General features: G+C 38.5%; 1 protein-coding gene across 11 annotated transcripts in view; it reads right to left on the bottom strand.

Annotated features, from left to right (window-relative positions):
• The window catches only part of pde4d (phosphodiesterase 4D, cAMP-specific), a 220,437-nt gene that overhangs the window by 14,767 nt on the left and 187,460 nt on the right, over positions 1-18,210 (bottom strand). For 8 of the 11 annotated variants that reach the window (XM_077562176.1, XM_077562174.1, XM_077562173.1 and 5 more), the window contains 5 exons: positions 14,861-15,052; positions 11,974-12,010; positions 11,806-11,882; positions 10,571-10,620; positions 6,424-6,536 (listed from right to left, as the gene is read on the bottom strand). In XM_077562176.1, the coding sequence (XP_077418302.1) occupies positions 6,424-6,536; positions 10,571-10,620; positions 11,806-11,882; positions 11,974-12,010; positions 14,861-15,052 (469 nt within the window). Of the gene's footprint in view, positions 1-203; positions 461-6,423; positions 6,580-10,570; positions 10,621-11,801; positions 11,883-11,973; positions 12,011-14,860; positions 15,053-18,210 lie in introns of those variants that run through there. The other 3 variants (XM_077562182.1, XM_077562181.1, XM_077562180.1) reach the window with 2 other exon arrangements.

Genomic DNA, 18,210 nt, shown 5'->3' with positions numbered 1-18,210 from the left:
AAGGGGCTAATTAAATACATTGAAAGAAAAGCGTGTTATTAATGTTGATTTGTTGTAAATGTAATAATAAGAATTAAATGTTTTAAAATGTTAGAAAAGTCAAATACAAAAAAAAATAAAAAAAAATGGGTTCAGCATTTTTTCAATCAGTACCCAATAAAGTGACCGAAAAACAAAATGATTTGATCTGGTCAACATCCTACCTTAATGTATCCCCAGGACACAGAGAACAAATAATTTGCTTCCGGCATTTTGAAAACAAGCAAGAGTGAAATCCACACAAGAGAAAGTCTGAGGATTAAATGTGAAGTTGCGACAGCGTCCTCATGGTGATTCGCATCCTGCTAGCATCCGTGGAGGAACGTCGGATGGAATGCGGCTCCCTCACGGATCAGCATTGTGACGACGGACGGCATGCGAGTACGAAACAACGGCTGGCTGGCTGCCTTCTTCCTTCCCGCTGGGCTGGGCTGGGTGTGAGCGGCACAAGCCTCCCTCGCGCCGCGCCAGCCAATCGGCGCCAGCGGACGGTGAGCTCGCCCCTGCTTTTTGATTGGCTGGGACGGAAGCAGACTTGAGGTCACCAGCTGCGCCATTGGCCCGGAGTTGTGGAAAATGTGCAATCCATGCTTGGGGATGCGTGCGCATATTCATACGTGTGATCACATGTGAGCTGGCGTGTACAGTTAGCCAATATTAAAGGAAGCTGAGCTCACACATTTAACTCTGAGTCAGTGGGATGATGTCAGCGCGCCGGAATCAAGACAAAGGAATCAATGAATGGGGTGAAATCAAAAGGTACTCACGGGCTGTACTTTTTCTTGTCCGATATTGAAAATGTGTGAGTCGCCAAATTTACATGTATTTAATTAATTGCCGACTTGAGAGCATATTGTTCACGTGACAGCCGAACGACACGATCTGTAACGTTAAGTCATAGTGAAATTGGTAAGCAGAGCTGCCATGAGCTCTGTTGGATGCACATATTAGAGTCAGCTAACAACTTTTGATTTGTGAAAATGTGTCCTCTGTCCGCTAGGATGGACCAAAAGCCGCCATTTTCAACTGTCTGATTACGTGGAAGAAGGATAGCGTCAAAGCCAAAAGATAAGCAGAACTGCAGTGTTAGCATTAGCATACTAGCTTAGTACAACTTGACAGTGCTCGTTTCTTTTTTATGTATTTTTTTTTGGGGGAGCTTTTAGCCTTTAATTGAGAGGACCGTTTCTGATAAACGGCACATACTCGAATATGTGGTGAAGTCGTGCAGGCAGCTTTATTTGTGTACGCTGCATGCACAGATTGGCAGACATGTTTTTCGCGACAAAGGAGCTGTTTGACATTTTGATTTAAAAAAAGAAAAGAAAGAAGGAGCATAATCTGAGCAATGGGAATATTACTAGGGATGTTTGATACCACTTTTTTCAGACCAATACCAGTATGAGAGTACTCAACCCTTGTGCAGTCACTAATACTGATGCCAAGTACCAATATAAAGCTTTTGATACCTAAAATTTCCCCCCCAAAAAATGACAGATAATTTGAACAAAAGACCCTTACATCCCATTATAGCATTTCCCTTGAAATTGCATGAAATGAATGTCAAACTTCTATTCTTCTAAATTCTAGTTCTTGATCGCAAAACAGCCACACAAGAGAGTGGCGGATACTGGTATCGGCCCCCAAAGCGAGTATCGATATCTTGAAATGAGGCATAATAAGGAAATAATATCGGCACGTGCCCATCTCTAAGTCTTAAAATCCCACTTGCTACAACTTGGACTACAACTATGCAATTTTTGCCATGAAAAATGCCCCATTTTCTGCCAAATTTCAAAACAGTAAAGCCAGATCAATAGAATATAATGCATATGTGCGTATTGTGAGTGTCTGTAGGTAAAATGTATCAAAAAGGCAGCAAACACGTTTTTTTTTTTCTTACTTAACACCATACGAAGTGAGCGTCATTTATGGCTACAGTGAAGCAGATGAGGCCACAGACACACACACACACACACACACACGTGTCTCTGTTCCGCGATGCACACCCGTACGTATGGATAACCAGGAAAAAGAGGTGTGAACGAAAAGCATCGGGTACAAATTGCAAAGTGTCACACCAGGCTGAGCAAGGCCCCGAAAGCAATTTGTTGTTTGGCACACAGACCAAAAATATCAACTCCTTTCCAAACGACACCTGCACCTGCTAATGGGATTGGAACTGAAATAACAATCTAAGCTTTAAGTATGTGACTACTTTGTTTTTGTCCCAAAAAAATATGATGCTGTACTTGAGTCCATATGGGTCAATGTACGTATACCGTTCATTATATTACAATCCCACATATTTTGTATTTACCTTACTATAAAAATCATAGAGTATTTATTGTTGTTTTCCACACTGAATTCAAAGTTTCTTAAAGAAGACATTAATTTTTTTTTTAAAGTGAAATAATTCTGAAACAAAAATTATGAATCAACCTATTACAATTACCTTAATTTTAGAGAATAGAAAGACTTTAAAAAATGACTTTAAAAACATTTAAAATACACAAATAAAGACAAAGTTGCTTTATAATATTTTGAATTGTAATCAGCCAATCTATGGCACGCTATTGTCTAAACAAACAGCATTTGTGATAATAGGATGTGGTTGCTAGGTGATTAATCTGCTGAATATGAATTTAGGGCATAAATGTCTTTCATTTTTATTTTTCTCTGCTCCTTGTATATTTTTCTATGTATAATGGATGAATAATTTTTTTTTTTAATTTTTTTTAAATAAATAAATAAATGCATATGTATATAATGTTGATACATAATTGGTTAGTTATATCTATAATTCAAAAAATAATAAATACATAAAAAACACAAGAATGCTTATGAATTCTATTAGTTATTATAGTATATATATAGTTATTAGTTTATTAATTATTTTTTTTACATTACATAAGCTATGAATAGAAAACTATTTTTGAAAAAAAACACACATTTTAAGTTCACCTTTGAATCACGGTGTAAGAACTAAATAAAATAAACAAAAATGACATTTTCTTCCTCAACACAACAGCACCACCTGTTGGTGTTCGAAGCGTACTAGCTCGAAGGAAGCGTCATAAAAACACAACTTACACAACACTAGCTCACTCCTTTGTACCTACGTGCTTCTGCAAATAAAGTCCCATTTCTGTGTCCCGATTCTTCCGTGGCACGTTCCACACCACACACAATTCCAATCAGACTGTCCTATTTTGAGAGAGAGCAATGTGTTTTTTTTCTCTCCAAGGCTGTCCAATAATTTGAGCCACTTTTCATTTGCACTAAAAGGGGAAATAAGGGCGGCAAAATGTGAAGTACATGCAACAATTCACTCAGATATGTTAAGATGATCAGATTTGCAACATATTATTATTATTATTATTATTTAAATCCCAAACAATAGATGTTTTTTTTTTAAATTCTAACAAAAAGTACAGGGAGCTCCCAGGCACAGCAGCACGTTTAATTGTCCTAAGTTAATAAAGTTGCCCCAAATTCTTATCCAACTGAAATGTTAATCTTTCACTTATCTTTGTTTTAAGTTAAAAAAAAAAAAAAAGGTTCAGGCCATCAAATGTTTGGGAGTCTGCTTTCCCACATTCACCGCATGAGGAACGGCCCGCGTGCGTCTTTAAGTGAATGCATCAGCGACAATGTGATCGCGGTGCCGCTTGTAGGGCTGTAGCTGTTGCCATGGCAACCGGATATAGTAAAGCCGTGGATGCTAGGGCGAGACACAACACATATTCCAGCATTCGTGTGAGCTCATGTTTGCGATGCCAGTTGACATCAGCGCCTTTTGTCTTACCGTTCCCATGACCCACTGACTACCCTCTTTTTTTTGTTTTTTATTTTGAGTGTGACATCACAGGGTGTGACATCACCGCAGCTGATCAGCATTCAGAGCGAGTGTGATGCACACACACCGACGCTGACTGAGCATGCTCCTTGGCTGCACGATGACGCCATCGCTGGCACGGTAGAAGCGACGTGCTGGCAATGCTAATAGACGAGCGGCTGTCATTAGCGACGTATGCGTGGAGACGACACGCAGTCAGCATAACAGCGCATTGTTACAGTATACGTACGAGCTTCAAATTGAGGTGATGCTGAATGCGCGAATGGACCAAAATGACTTTTGATCACTTTGTTGTCCTTGCACACTTTTCAACTCATTCTTTTTTTTTTTTAATGGTTTCTGAAATGCCATGAGATGTCACAAGATGTCGCCAAAGCCCTGTCTACATAGAAATTGGTGTCAAGGAAGTACGTGAAGGCCACAATTTCATGCGCATGCACAATTGCACTGCATTTGTTCGAATTCAAAGTATTTGTAAGCCATTTAAATTTAACGGTAATGTAGTAAGACAATTTTAATCAGTGGTTTTACATCAAAAAACACCCACAAGAAAATATGTGGCTTTTCAAGTTCCTATAACATGACTGACATAAAGGTAAAGATATAGAAGTTTAATAAAAAAATAATAATAAAAAAAGTGTATTTAAATGATGCTTCTATTAAAATGTATCACACATAAAAGTTGAATAAAAATTATACTTAAATAAAAGTTTAAAAACAAACAGTTCTTAACAAATAAAATGCAAATGTACTGTATCTAAAAAATACAAAATTGAATTGTCATTAGTCAGCATTTTATTTTAATTTTTTTTTTCATAACACTAGAGCGAACCACAGTATAGCTAGTACCTACCACACTTTGAGAATCCTAAATTGAAATAATACAAAAGGGCAGTAGTTTTTGTTACATTTGCAATTGAAACTATTAACATACATTTAGCAACTTTGAGCATTTCATGGGAAGGCATAGCTTAGCGGGATGGGGGGGGGGGGGTGATGTGCCGAAGCAGGGCCTGGTGAGGTAGGATATAAAGTCTGCAAGGTTGGCTCAAGCTATGCTGAATCTGCGTGTGAGTGACTAAGCGTGAGCTGTGGCTGACAGCAGCTCCTGTTTAAGAGAGCTCATTGTGTTTGTATTTGACTCATTCCAGTTCAATTAAAACGGGCAAAATGAATTACATTAAGATATACTGCAAAACTGCATAAAAAAAAAAACATTGTTGTAAAGATATTTTTATGCAAGGATTTCCGTGTAGGTACACATTCCACACACAAAAAATTGCCATGTAGCAGTGTCGAGGTAAGTGAACGGCGATGTTACAGAGGAACACTATTCACAAAATTCAAGACACACTGTGCTTTACACATTTTTAAAAAAGGAATAGTTTTCCCACAATTTTGACTTCAACAAACTAAACACAAAAAAATGCAAAAGAGGCGTTCAACAAAAAAAAGTTTCTCATCCTTTAAAGGCATTTTACTCTGTCAGACGTCTACATACTCACACTCTTCAAACTTCTAAATATTCTCAAAGTTAACAAACAACTAGTTCTCCCACTATTCCACATTTTTATAAACATTTCCAAATCAAGAGCAACCAACTTATTATGGGTATTCGGGGTCTCACAATGGGGGGCTTCAACCCATGCAAGCTTGCCCATTAATGCGGCCCTCGGCCTTTATGTCATCAGAGTGAGTCTTGGGTAGCAGCTTCTTACCAACAAAACAAACATACATGGCATATTTGTGGACTTTGAACAACTGCATTTCCTCAAATAGCCGCACCTGCAATAGTAGACACCATGCCCCAGTTATCATCGAAAAAGAAAAAAAAACAAAAAAAAAACAGCACACTTCAAAATAATGACTAAATTTTAATCCTGCATACTTAAAAAATAACAACAGTGAAGCAGAAATGGCATCTGTAAAGCTGATGGTGATGTTTGAAGAGAAAGACCGACCCTTCCACGCGTAGTATATACTGTACATATTATTAGTTTTTGAAAGATTATTCTAAATAAGTACCATTACTTAATTGCTGACAATTAATGAAAACATACAGAAACTGTATTTTGACAAATAAGTGCCAGCCTTTAATTCAAATAATGGAAATAATCATTAAAAAAAACTATATTTTCATAAATAAACACCATAACCCCAATAAAATAAAGACAGTAAATAGTTTAACACAAGACAAACCGCAGACGTGGCAACTGTAAAGCTGACATTCACGGCGGGGCTTCAAGAGAAAGAGCTGCTATTTAGTGAGAGATTAATAAATAAAGCCATGTATTTATATTGTAGTATTATGAATTAAGCCCTCCACACAATAAACACCATACCTCCAACATTATCATGTTGAATCATGCTAACAATATTTTTGCATGGTCTGCAGAAACCCTCTCAAATTCAAACTTTTTTTTTTATACCACAGATGCCTGGCACTCTCTGCAGTTGAGTAAACAAACCCCGGGGCCGCCATATGAGGAAAACCAGTACACCAAGCCACTTGTGCTCATCCTTACCTTATTGGAGGCCATCTCGCTGACCGAGTGTCTGGTTTGCAGGGTCTCCAGCTGGTCCAGGCACCAGTCCAGCTCCTCCAGAGTCTCGGTGGCCAGTTTCTGGTAGGCCTCCTCTGCGGGGACCAGACAGGACGGTAAGGGGTCAGTAAGGGCCCGCTTCAGGGGCCCAGGCCCGGGGTCTCCCACCCCACACACGGCTAAGCTGGGATACCCCGAGTAGACACATGGGTGACTCTTCATACTGGACGGTCCAGCTCTTAGGGGTGTGTGTGTGGGGAGGGGGGTCTAGGGAGTAGGGCCTTGAGGGTCTCTGTGTCCAAGAACCAAATCTGTAGTCCTTTTTTCGGAAAGTCAGACAGATTCGATGTCAGCCAGTCAATTAAGGGTGTCCAGATGCTAACGTTTAGCCATAGAAACGGGAGAGCTGCCCAACGCACGCACGCACACACACACACACACACACACACACACACACACACACACACTCACTCACGCCACTTCCTGCCTCAGCAGCTCCACAATGTCATTCATATGAAAGGCGCACTTCCAGTCATGTAGCAGGATGAAGAGCAGTCTGCCCAACAGGCCCGCGAGGAGGGAGGACGGAGACGCGCCGGATCCGAGCGGGGGGCTCACAAGCGCCTCGGATGCCCGCCGAAGCATCCTGACATGACTACCAAACACGCTCACACGCAGCGCACGTAACACTAGCACATGACGCTTCAGCCTCCTCGTGTGTGCATCAAAACAGCCGTCACGGTAGATTCCTGCATGCTAGCCAGACAGATGCTGTGTGTGTGTAAAGGGATGGAGGTGGGGCGCGGGGGTTGAGGGGGGGTCTGCTGTTGCTTCGGCGTCCCTGGTAGCCAAAACGTGCTGTACCTAAAGCCTGAGAGGACTGCACTGTAGATGGGGAAGGGACGGCCACAACACATGGACTGGATTACAAGCGGAGGAGGAGAGCTGCTGCTATATGGTGTGTGCGTGCACATCAGATATATGATTAGCATACAAATACGCTGAGCAGGGGGTAAACAACTAACATGCCGGGGGTGGGGGGGGGGGGGGGGCAGATGCCAACGCTCGGGATTTTTAATGCTATGTGAGCAGGAAACATTCACTTCACCTACAGCCATCCAAAATGTATTAGTGGTTCACTATTCACAAATTCTAGTCCCTCAGCTACTGCCATTTTCTGTACTCTTTCCTTAAGATGTCCACTAGATGCCGCCAAAGTGCTGTCTGAACGCAGAAGTAGCACAATAATTGATGTCACGTATGTTGATAACGTTTTCGAGGTCAAACTTGAAAGAAAAAAAGAAAATATTTCAAAAATATCATATACCAGAAACACAAATAAGCCTAGTGATTCACTATTCACAAATTCTAGTCCCTAAGCTACTGACATTTTCTGTACTCTTTCCTTAAGATGTCCACTAGATGCCGCCAAAGTGCTGTCTGAACGCAGAAGTAGCACAATAATTGATGTCAAGTATGTTGATAACGTTTTCGAGGTCAAACTAGAAAGAAAAAAAGAAAATATTTCAAAAATGTGATATACCAGAAACACAACTGAGCCTAGTGATTCACTATTCACAAATTCTAGTCCATCAGCTACTGCCATTTTCTGTACTCTTTCCTTAAGATGTCCACTAGATGCCGCCAAAGTGCTGCCTGAACGCAGAAGTAGCACAATAATTGATGTCAAGTATGTTGATAACGTTTTCGAGGTCAAACTTGAAAGAAAAAAAAGAAAATATGTCAAAAAGGTGATATACCAGAACCACAACTGAGCCCAACTGAAAACCTCGCACTGTCCTTACACATGGGCGGCCTTCCAATGCTGTCACATCTCTTATAACTACTGAAGTCACACAGGATTTGGTTTGGATCATCAATGATATTTGAAGCACATTTCTGGCTGACTTCCAAACCGTATGACCTCGAATCACATGACATGGTCGCTAGATGACATCATCTACCTTTGGGGCTTTAGCGACATATATAACGTTGCTATCGAGTGACAATAGTGTCAGTGCGGTCACACAAAACGTCAACAGGATGCCCGCTCATCAAGAGTCTCCCGTGTCAGCCCAGCTCTTGTCAACAATATCCTCCTTCTCCTCTTTCTGTCACAATAATCCTCCTTCCTCTCCCACACTCGTCTTATCTGTCCGTTCTCTTTCTTCCCCGTTTCCTCTCCCTGGCTGGGGTGTCATCGACTGGGGTGCTACCCTTTCTGACAGCGAATGCGCTGACGTCAATGACATTCTTCTCATGCTTAGTGCGACATCAGACACCGGGTGCTCGGAGAGGCCACTCTGCTGCTGCTGCTGCTGCTGCTGCACAGACGCACGGCTGCAGACAAAGCACGAAGCGGAGCGGCTGGGCAGGTGAAATGGGACTCGGAGGGAGGGAGGAAGACCTTGAGGGAGCCTGAATCACAAAATGTGGACTAAAGAGTTTAAATAAAATAATTATGGATTAGTCTAGGCAAACATTTTTGATTATAAAACGGATTGTTGTATTTTCTTTCATTTGACTAATACTACAGTATAAATACCGATGCCTACACATATTCTTATGACATTAATGCATATTACATTCTTGAATAATCAACTAATTCATTAAACATTGTGACAATTGATCAGCATAGCGGTTTCAAAATGAGTGTGTTCATTTTGAGTTAATTTGAAATTCCTTTAACGCCTCTATTTTTTTTTTTTTTAAGTGCGATTAATGACCGCCCCTTACTTGGAAAGCCTGTACTGGGGGAATTCCAGTCGCAACACAGCAGACACATCCACGTTAAAATTTAGCGAATAAATAATAATAAAAAATAATAATAATTTAGCGGTAATAAATTTAATAATAATTTGTGGAGACTGGGGTCAAGTTGTATTTTACAATGTTAAAAATGTGCAGAATTTCACAAGTTACTTCATGTTAAAGATTAGACAGCTCTTTATATGTAAAGAAAAATGCACTGAGCTGTCATCGTCTTACAAATGCAATTATGCCATTTAGTGGCAAAAAAAATGACCACAACACAAATCAATATCACACTCATTTTTTACAGTACAGTACATCCTTTTAATTTTTTTTAAACTCAATTTTATGACTTCTTATGAAATTACTGTATCAATGACTAAAAGATGCAGCCATATTACTATTAGTCCATTTGTTTCCACTTTTGTTAACAAGAGTATGAAAAGTTAGAAAAAAATATTTTGTTGAACATTTAGAACAATTATAAAATTTGCAATTAATCGTGAGTTAACTATTGAAGTCATGATTAAAAATGTTAATCGCCTGACACCCCATATATATATATATATATATATATATATATATATATCCTATTTACTTCAACCATGAGCTAATCTCCACTGAACTCCCTGCCTTGCCGTTACAGGTCGTCAATATTCTCAAACAATCACGTCTGTGACTCACAGCTGTCACCGCTTTATGGCAGGGCCCATAATGGCTGCTAACCAGTATGATTGGGCTCTAAATATAGCGCGGCATCGACAGACGTCCCATATAGGAGCGGGCGATTTATTGGAAAGTCATTCCTGCAAGGAGACAATCTTGATGTTTTAATGTGGAGATACAGTACCCTTCATTTCCATGCATAAATACACTTGACTGTGAAATATGGATTTTGCCATGAATGGTCTATTTCTGGGGCATATCTGGAATAGCAAATTAATTATTGTTAGTAGTAATAGTAGTCGTATTAAAATGGCTATGCGTTTCTTTTTTCCGACAAATATTTTTTCTAGTATCGAGAAAGCAAGGTAAAAGATTTGTCAGAATTCATTATTATTATTTTTTTAATCAAACATATTTCACATTTGCCAATTCTCTTTTTTCATTCAAATAACCACAGCTTGCTCACGGTCACATGCAAACGGTATTATATGCCATGGGCACGAAAGAAAGGATGTTGGGTCATAAATAGCCCTCCGGACCGCAGTTTGAATACCCATGGTCTACATTGCGAGACGTTAGGTCAAAGTAAAGTGCCACTCAAGGACAAGTGTGTTCTACCGTCAGACAGCCAGCACATCTCAACAATGACAAAAACCATCATAAAGTAGGTCAGGCAGTCTCACATGATGGAATATTGACATGACAGACAAACCTGTAAAGGTGGTCTTGGTGATGGGCGGTGGGTTGCACATGGGTGATCTCCTGTTGGGGAAGGGGGGGGGGGGGAAACACATACTGTATGTTTACACCAGTGGTGTCCAAACTCGGTCCTCGGGGGCCGGTAGTCCCGCAGGTTTTGGATATTTCTCTCCTCCAACACAGCTGAAGCTCATCAGCAAGCTCTACTAAGCCTGATAACAATCCTGTTGATTGAAACAGGTGCGTTGGAGCAGGGAAACCTCCAAAACCTGCAGGACTACCGGCCCCCGAGGACCGAGTTTGGACACCACTGGTTTACACATTATTGAAATGATATTAAAAAACTGATAGCAATAAGTAAACATTATGTCATGGTAAAAGTTGTGGACGAATGTATTAAGAAGGTCACGTGGATATACACAACATTGTGGAGCAACCACAAATTAGAATCGACTTGGTCGCTAATAGTCAGTAAAGATGTCATCTCCAACACAACTAAAGATTGTCTGGAAAACTTTACAGAGAACTCTACTGTACTGTTTAATTCCACTGAGAGACTATTGACATGCTTTAATAGGTGCTGCTGTTTTGGTTGGCAACACAGTTCTAATGGGCTCACCATTTAAAATAGTGTCAACAACAGCAACTATGAACTGAGATAATTACATATGTTTGTCCCAGATGGGGACAGGAAGGAATCAACGTATTTGAGGGCGGCGTCTCTTCATTTTAAGCACCCAGCCACTAATTGCTGCAACTAACAATAGTTTTTATGAACTTATGAACATATAATAACACTGACTACCCAATTTTGTTATCTGAAAGGAAAAGGGAAGCATCTATTTGAGAGAGGCATTTATTTATTTAAGTAGATGGGCTACCCAGGGACTAATTGGAACATAACTACAGAGTAGAGTAGTTCAACAGTAACTGAAATTTAGTCTTAACTTACTTATCTAATTCAAATGGGCCAACCAGTTCAATCTTTAATGTTCAAATGTGCACAATTGGGTTTATAAACTTGGATAAATAAATAAATGTTAAAATGGAGGCATCTATGTGAGGGAGATGTTTATTACAATTAGATCATGCAGCCAGCAACCAATGGTGGTACGTTGTTGCTGTAGTACCACTGATGAACAGAGGAGGGGGCACAAAGCCACATTGTGAGAGAACACGACTTAGGCAGAGCTAAAACTGTTGCCTGAGGATTTCCCAACTAACTACAGTAAAGTGGTGCAAACGTACTTATTAGACGCTCTGTCTTGCTGCAGGTTGGTTAATGCACCAAAGTTATTCCGTACAGTTCTTAGGCTGGCAAGGACCTGAAAAGGAGAAGGTGAGAATATTGTTTTTTTTGCAAGGGATGTACAGTACAGTAAATGCTGAACAACCAACAGTGGTGAAAAAGCTCACCTGTGCAAATGGCGTTACAATCATGTCGTCTCCATGGCTGGAAAACACACAAGAGAAACTTTAAAGCAACAGCATGGAAACTTTTTTATTTTAAAGGCTTTAACATCTTGACACTGATGTTAAGTGGTGCGGTGGCTACCATGGTGACCAATTAATGTCCAGTGTCCATATTACTTTTAGTATGAAGTCTTGCAAACATTTTTTTATAGTGATCCATTACATTTTGCAGTAAAAATATATTTATATAAGACTCATAGATGTAAAATAGTTGTATTTATTTTCATGCAATTTTTTTTTAATTACGTCACAATAATTTATAATGCAATGATTACACATGAACACACGAGGTTAACATAGAGATTGCAGTTACGCTTTAGGCCAGAGGTGGCAGTCACGAGTAAAAAAAATGTGACAAACTCCACAATGCTTTTTTTTTATTTTATTAAATATACTGCAGCAGAAAAACATCATCAAAAGTGGCTCAAAAGGTTAAAACATTTTTATTTTTATTTTAAATAAGATATATAATAAAAATGGGCATTTCAAATTTTACTTTTGGGATGAAACCCCAAAATGACATTCATTTCAAAATAATAATTCCACAGTTTAATTCAACACAGAATAAATTAATTCAATATAATTATTAGGGCTGTTCACGAAATGGCGATGGCGCAAAACGAGTTGTGAATTGACCGTTGAAAACAAAGGCCGAATCAGAATTTCTGTATTATAGTCAGAATGGCTTATTGCCTTTTGGACACGCACATAACGTAACAAAAGGTCAGCGTGAGGCGAAAGAAGAGGGGTGTTATCATATGATACTAGTTTTGTATCTGTCATGCACTCCATCACTGCGACATGTTGACTTCACATCAGCAGCTGGTTAAGGCACTCGTCCCTTTCAAGTCGGCTTCCAAAACCTTGCGCGGGCGCTGCAAAGTAGTGACGCAGGAAAAAGCTTTTCCACGCACGAGGATTTCCTATTCCCTAATATCATTCATGGATTCTGGGAAAAGTCAACAGGATGGCGGGCGAGGGAGAGGCCGTTACGTATTTTGCTCCTTCTTGAAAGGAATTTTTTAACTACGCGGACCGTGAGTCACACGCACTCGTGCCGCTGCCCTCAAAGCTCACCATCAACATTTGATCAGGTGATCACAAAACACAAACGAACATGACATGACATGCTGGCTCTCCATGCGTCACATGGCAGTTGTAATGTATTTAAACGCTTGGAAAGCAACGTGACTCCAACTTGGAGCACAGTCTTGCCTTTGTTGAAAAAACATTTTTTTTTATTTGGAAAATTTAGACATGAATTTGGGAATTGTAGAATGTCAAGTCTTAATAAAATTGTCACATGACAGCTTCTTAATCGTAAAATGCAGGCCGGCCTTCTTATAATATTGTGACTTTTTGACGTTTAAGCATGACTTCTTCACTGCAGTAGTCGACCATTATCTTGTAGTAAGTATTAGTATGATTTTTCTTAAAAAACATTTTTTTAGTTTTAAAAATATGTAGAATATTTTTAATGAATGAAATTCTGATTGTTTTTTAGGCCTGATTTTTTTCACTGCAATATTCTGGCATTATCTTGCAGTACTATTCGTATTATGGCTTTTTTAAATATATTTTTTAACGTTTTTAACTTTTAAAATTATGCGGAATGTTTAATTATTTTTAATAAGAACATTTTGATTATTATTCTTTTGGGCCTGTTTTCTTCATTGCAATATTCTGGCATTATCTTGTAGTATTAGCATTATGACTTTTTTATTATTATTATTATTATTATTTATTTTTTATTTTTTTACATTTTTAAGCTTTAAATAAATGCAGAATGTTTTTAATTAGCAAACTTCTGATATTATTATTTTAGGCCTGACTTCTTTACTGCAGTATTCTGACATTATCTTCTATGACATTATGACTTTAAAAGAACAAAACAAAAACATTTTTAACTTTTAAAAATATGTGGAATATTTTTAATTAGCAAAATATGCTATATATTTTTAATTAGCACAACTCTGATATTATTCTTTTAAGCCTGACTCATTCACTGCAATACTCTGGCATGATCTTGTAGTAGTATAACTTTTCTTTCTTTTTCTTTTTCTTTTTTTTAAATCCATTTTTAAGTTTTAAAAATATGCTGAATATTTGCATGAAATGTGTTTTATAAATGAAGCCGAGTTGGGGCTATTTCAGGATTCTCTGTGTACCAAAAAGTGTATGTTTTAATAGGGTTCATTGAAAAAGAAAAAAGAAAAAGCTGCAATAAGGGCCACCTAGTGTGCATGGTGAATGCAGGTCATTACTTTTCATCAATCCATTGCTCCATTCCCCATCTTGCCTTTCAGGCTCCACCAAGAAGCAACATTTCCAGCCAATAATTCCATTTCCTATACGACTGCTTCATGTCACCGGATAGCAGCGGTGGAGCATGCTATCAACATGTGATGGAGGCAAGTGTCAATCCAAAACGAGCATTATTATCTTGCGAAGACTGAATTTTCAGCACCTGTATCTGACTCGTTTGTGCAGGAGTGTCGAGTCGATAAAGGCCAGTGTGTCAACGGCAAGCGTTTAGGCTGTGATTTAAGAGACTTCACTACGGGGCCTGCGCGCGATGCATGATAAGAATAGATGTGACACCACTCGGTGGGCTGTTGGTCATGCACACTTCCCACCGGAGCCAAAGGTGGCCCATGTGGCAGCTTTATGACCTGTGCTGATAAACATCCAGCTGTGGCACTCAGACATGCACTCAGACAGGCACAAAAAAAGGTCTAAAAATAGAATAAAAAGCTTTCACCGCAACAGGGGAACACGCAGGTAAGGTTTAAAAAAAAAATAATTAAAAAAAGAGGTCCGAAGCACTTACATGTCGCTGGCGATGGAAGAGTTTCGGGACATGGACTTGGGCGAGAGGTCGTAGTCGCTGTCCGAGCGGTACAGGAACGACTCCCTCCGCTGGCTGTGGACAAAGTTGGCCTGCAGGATGAGGCCCGATCCTGGACTGGCCATCGGGTCCAGCGGGCTGCGACCTGATGATGTTCCATTGTCCACGTCGAAACTGCGCCAAAAAAAAAAAGAGAAACAGATTTGGATTAGCAACTCATTTTGAAATCGCCATAAAACAACCACCTTCTGCGGGTACGATTCAGAAACACCCAAGATTTGTGAAATGCAAAAGTAATATGTCAATATTTATGTAATTTATAATCTGAAATTTTCAAAACCTAACATTGCCCTTGAGCACCAAGCTTGTGCCAGTGACGAGCACCTGTGTCACAGGCAGGGGAGAGCTGTTGCTCAGCCATCCCATAATCCCGTCTGGTTGTGAAGGAGTGTGGGGGGGGGGGTATCCCATGACGCACAGCTATGTCACCCACCACATAATCATCATCCTCAATGTGGATAAGGGCACGTCCTTAATCCGAGGTGACGTACTCTGTGGCTCGTTCGCTACAGGATGACGTCGGCGGCGTGTGGAGGCATGCGGGACGCACGTGGACGCTTGGAACGGCGGACAGGGAAATACATTGTGAGAGCGCATGAATAGTTTCTCATCAGAGATGATTCATAGCTTTTGCTGTAAAAAGTGGGATTCAAAGAAATGAGGTATGTAGTGGCTGGCAAATAAAGACTGTGAAAAGTCCTTTATCAGTGTTCACGTAGTCTTAAGGCTGAACAAAATTATTTCAAAACTACAGTTCCCATTCCCCCCCCCCCCCCTCCCATATGCCCTACAGGAAATAGTCTTATTTAAAATAAATAGATTTATAACAACTTCCATTTCAATATTCTTGACTGGCATGGAAGTGTAGGATGCAAAGAAAGAAGCAAATATGACACACTTGTCATTTTAATACAGTCGTAATTAATCGATGACTTCAATAGTTTTAACTCACGATTAATCGCAAATTTCATATCTGTTCCAAATGTAGAATACTTTTCATGCTTTTGTTAGCATAAAAGTGGAAAATAATGTTAAACTAATAGAAATATGGCAGCATCTTTTGGTCAATGATGCAGTGATTTCATAATTATACATTAAAAAATGGAGTTAAAATTAAAAAGGTACTGTAGTGTAAAAAAACAAGCCATTGATTGCGCGTTAAAAAATAAATAAATAGTGGTGTTAAAGGAACTAATTAACGCACTAATTTTGTCAACCCTGGTAAATAGACTAACCACAAAACCAACTAAACACCCCAACTAAACTTTGATAGAGTAACAATGTGCGCTTAGTGAAAAATGCTAAAAAGTATGTGTTAAGTTCAATCCTTTTAACAATGTTGAAATCATTAAATGTGGATGTTATCTGTGTATGCGCGTGCGTCGCTTTGCTACAGCTCAGCAAAGTCACAATGAACACACACGAACACGGGTCATGCCAGAAATCCCCCCCCTCCCCAACAACTTCAACACTGGGCTCTAACCCTCTGTTGTCTGGGTAGCAGCAGCTAAGTGAGTGTCAGCTTTGGCTGGTGAGGAAAAGGGCAATCGAATTGTCCTCTCTCTCCCTCTCTCTCACATTCTCACACAAATACATGCATGCGTGCACGCAGCCAGCATGACTCCAGTAACTCCTTGTTTGTGTTGACGGGACATCACTGGCATCTCTGTACCAGATTCCTCACACCCCCACATGTCATATTTGGTATCAGGCAGGAAAATGAAACCACACATGTACACACGCACGCAACATTTACACTGTCTAAAAAAAAAAAACGGTGGCATTTTTACACCTCTTTTCCTCCATGTTGCTGTTTTGTATATTAGGATTCCGGCTTCTGAGGTCGTTTCAGAAGACCTTGTTGCATTGCCTGTAAAAAAAAGGTGGCATTATTGCGCCTCTTAAATAATGTGTGGCTGTTCTGGATGAACGATAGTGATCCCTAATGGTGGGACTCCGCAGCTATTTTTCACTTTTGAACATATATATATATATATATATATAAATAAATAAAAAAAATATATATATATATATATAAATATATATATATATATATATAAATATATATATATATATATATATATATATATATATATATATATATATATATATATATAAATATATAGATATATATATATATATATAAATATATATATATATATATATATATATATATATATATATATATATATATAAATATATAGATATATATATAAAAATATATATATATATATATATATATATTAATATAGATATATATATATATATATATATTAATATATATATATATATGTATATTAATATATTAATATTAGGGCCGTGAATTGCCTAGTACCTGGCGATTCAATTCATATGTCACGATTCGATACCGATTAATCCCGATACGAATGTATAAATTGATTATTGCGGGGGTTTTTTTACTCAAAATTTAGGAAATGCTAATCAGTAAACTTGTTCATGTACACTGTAAGATTTGTATAAAATTTTATTTATTTATCTGAAAATTCTGGTTCATAACTGAGCCACTGCATTTAACAAACAGGTTGCAGTCTGTTTCACGTTTGAACAGCACTGAAATAAAATGTTAAGGCTTAATGTTCCATTAATATAAAATTTTTCCATGCTTAATGTGTAAATCCTAACCCTAAGTAAGACGTTTTGTTGAATATTCCCATAAAAAATTGTTTAAAAATCGATTCGAGAATTGCGCGCTGTAATATCGCGATTACATTGCCAAATCGATTTTTTCTAACACCCCTAATATATATATATATATTTATATTAGGGATGAGCCTTTTTCCCCCCGTGTTGCGATTTTGTGTAAATGGCACTGACATGAATTAGGGGGGCAAAGTTCATTCTGAAATTTTCCAACTCCAGAAGTCGAATCAGAAACCTTTTTTACACTACATTTATTATTATTATATTTATTTATTTTTGCTGTTCTGACCATGTTACAGTTTAAAAGCACCTACCGGGACGTGTGGGTGAGATTCTAACCTTTGGAGATGGAATCCCCTGTACATGTGTGTACACATTTTCCCACATTTTTAACAATTTGTTGCTTTCCAAACGCGTCTGTTTAAAGTCGCTTTTAATGTTTAGTATTATGAACGCTTAGTTTTGTACTGATTTTATTATTGTCATTGATTTTTTTGGACTCTGTGAAGCATCTTTGTGTATCTTGAAAAGCGCTATACAAAATAAATATATTAGTAATAATAATAATGATAATATTATTATTATTAGTAGTATTATGAAAAGGTTATATG

Source organism: Vanacampus margaritifer, chromosome 3 (assembly GCF_051991255.1).
Source record: "Vanacampus margaritifer isolate UIUO_Vmar chromosome 3, RoL_Vmar_1.0, whole genome shotgun sequence".
Lineage (NCBI taxonomy): Eukaryota > Metazoa > Chordata > Actinopteri > Syngnathiformes > Syngnathidae > Vanacampus > Vanacampus margaritifer.
Note: the sequence above shows the minus strand (reverse complement) of the source record. Positions and strands in the feature narration are given on the sequence as shown.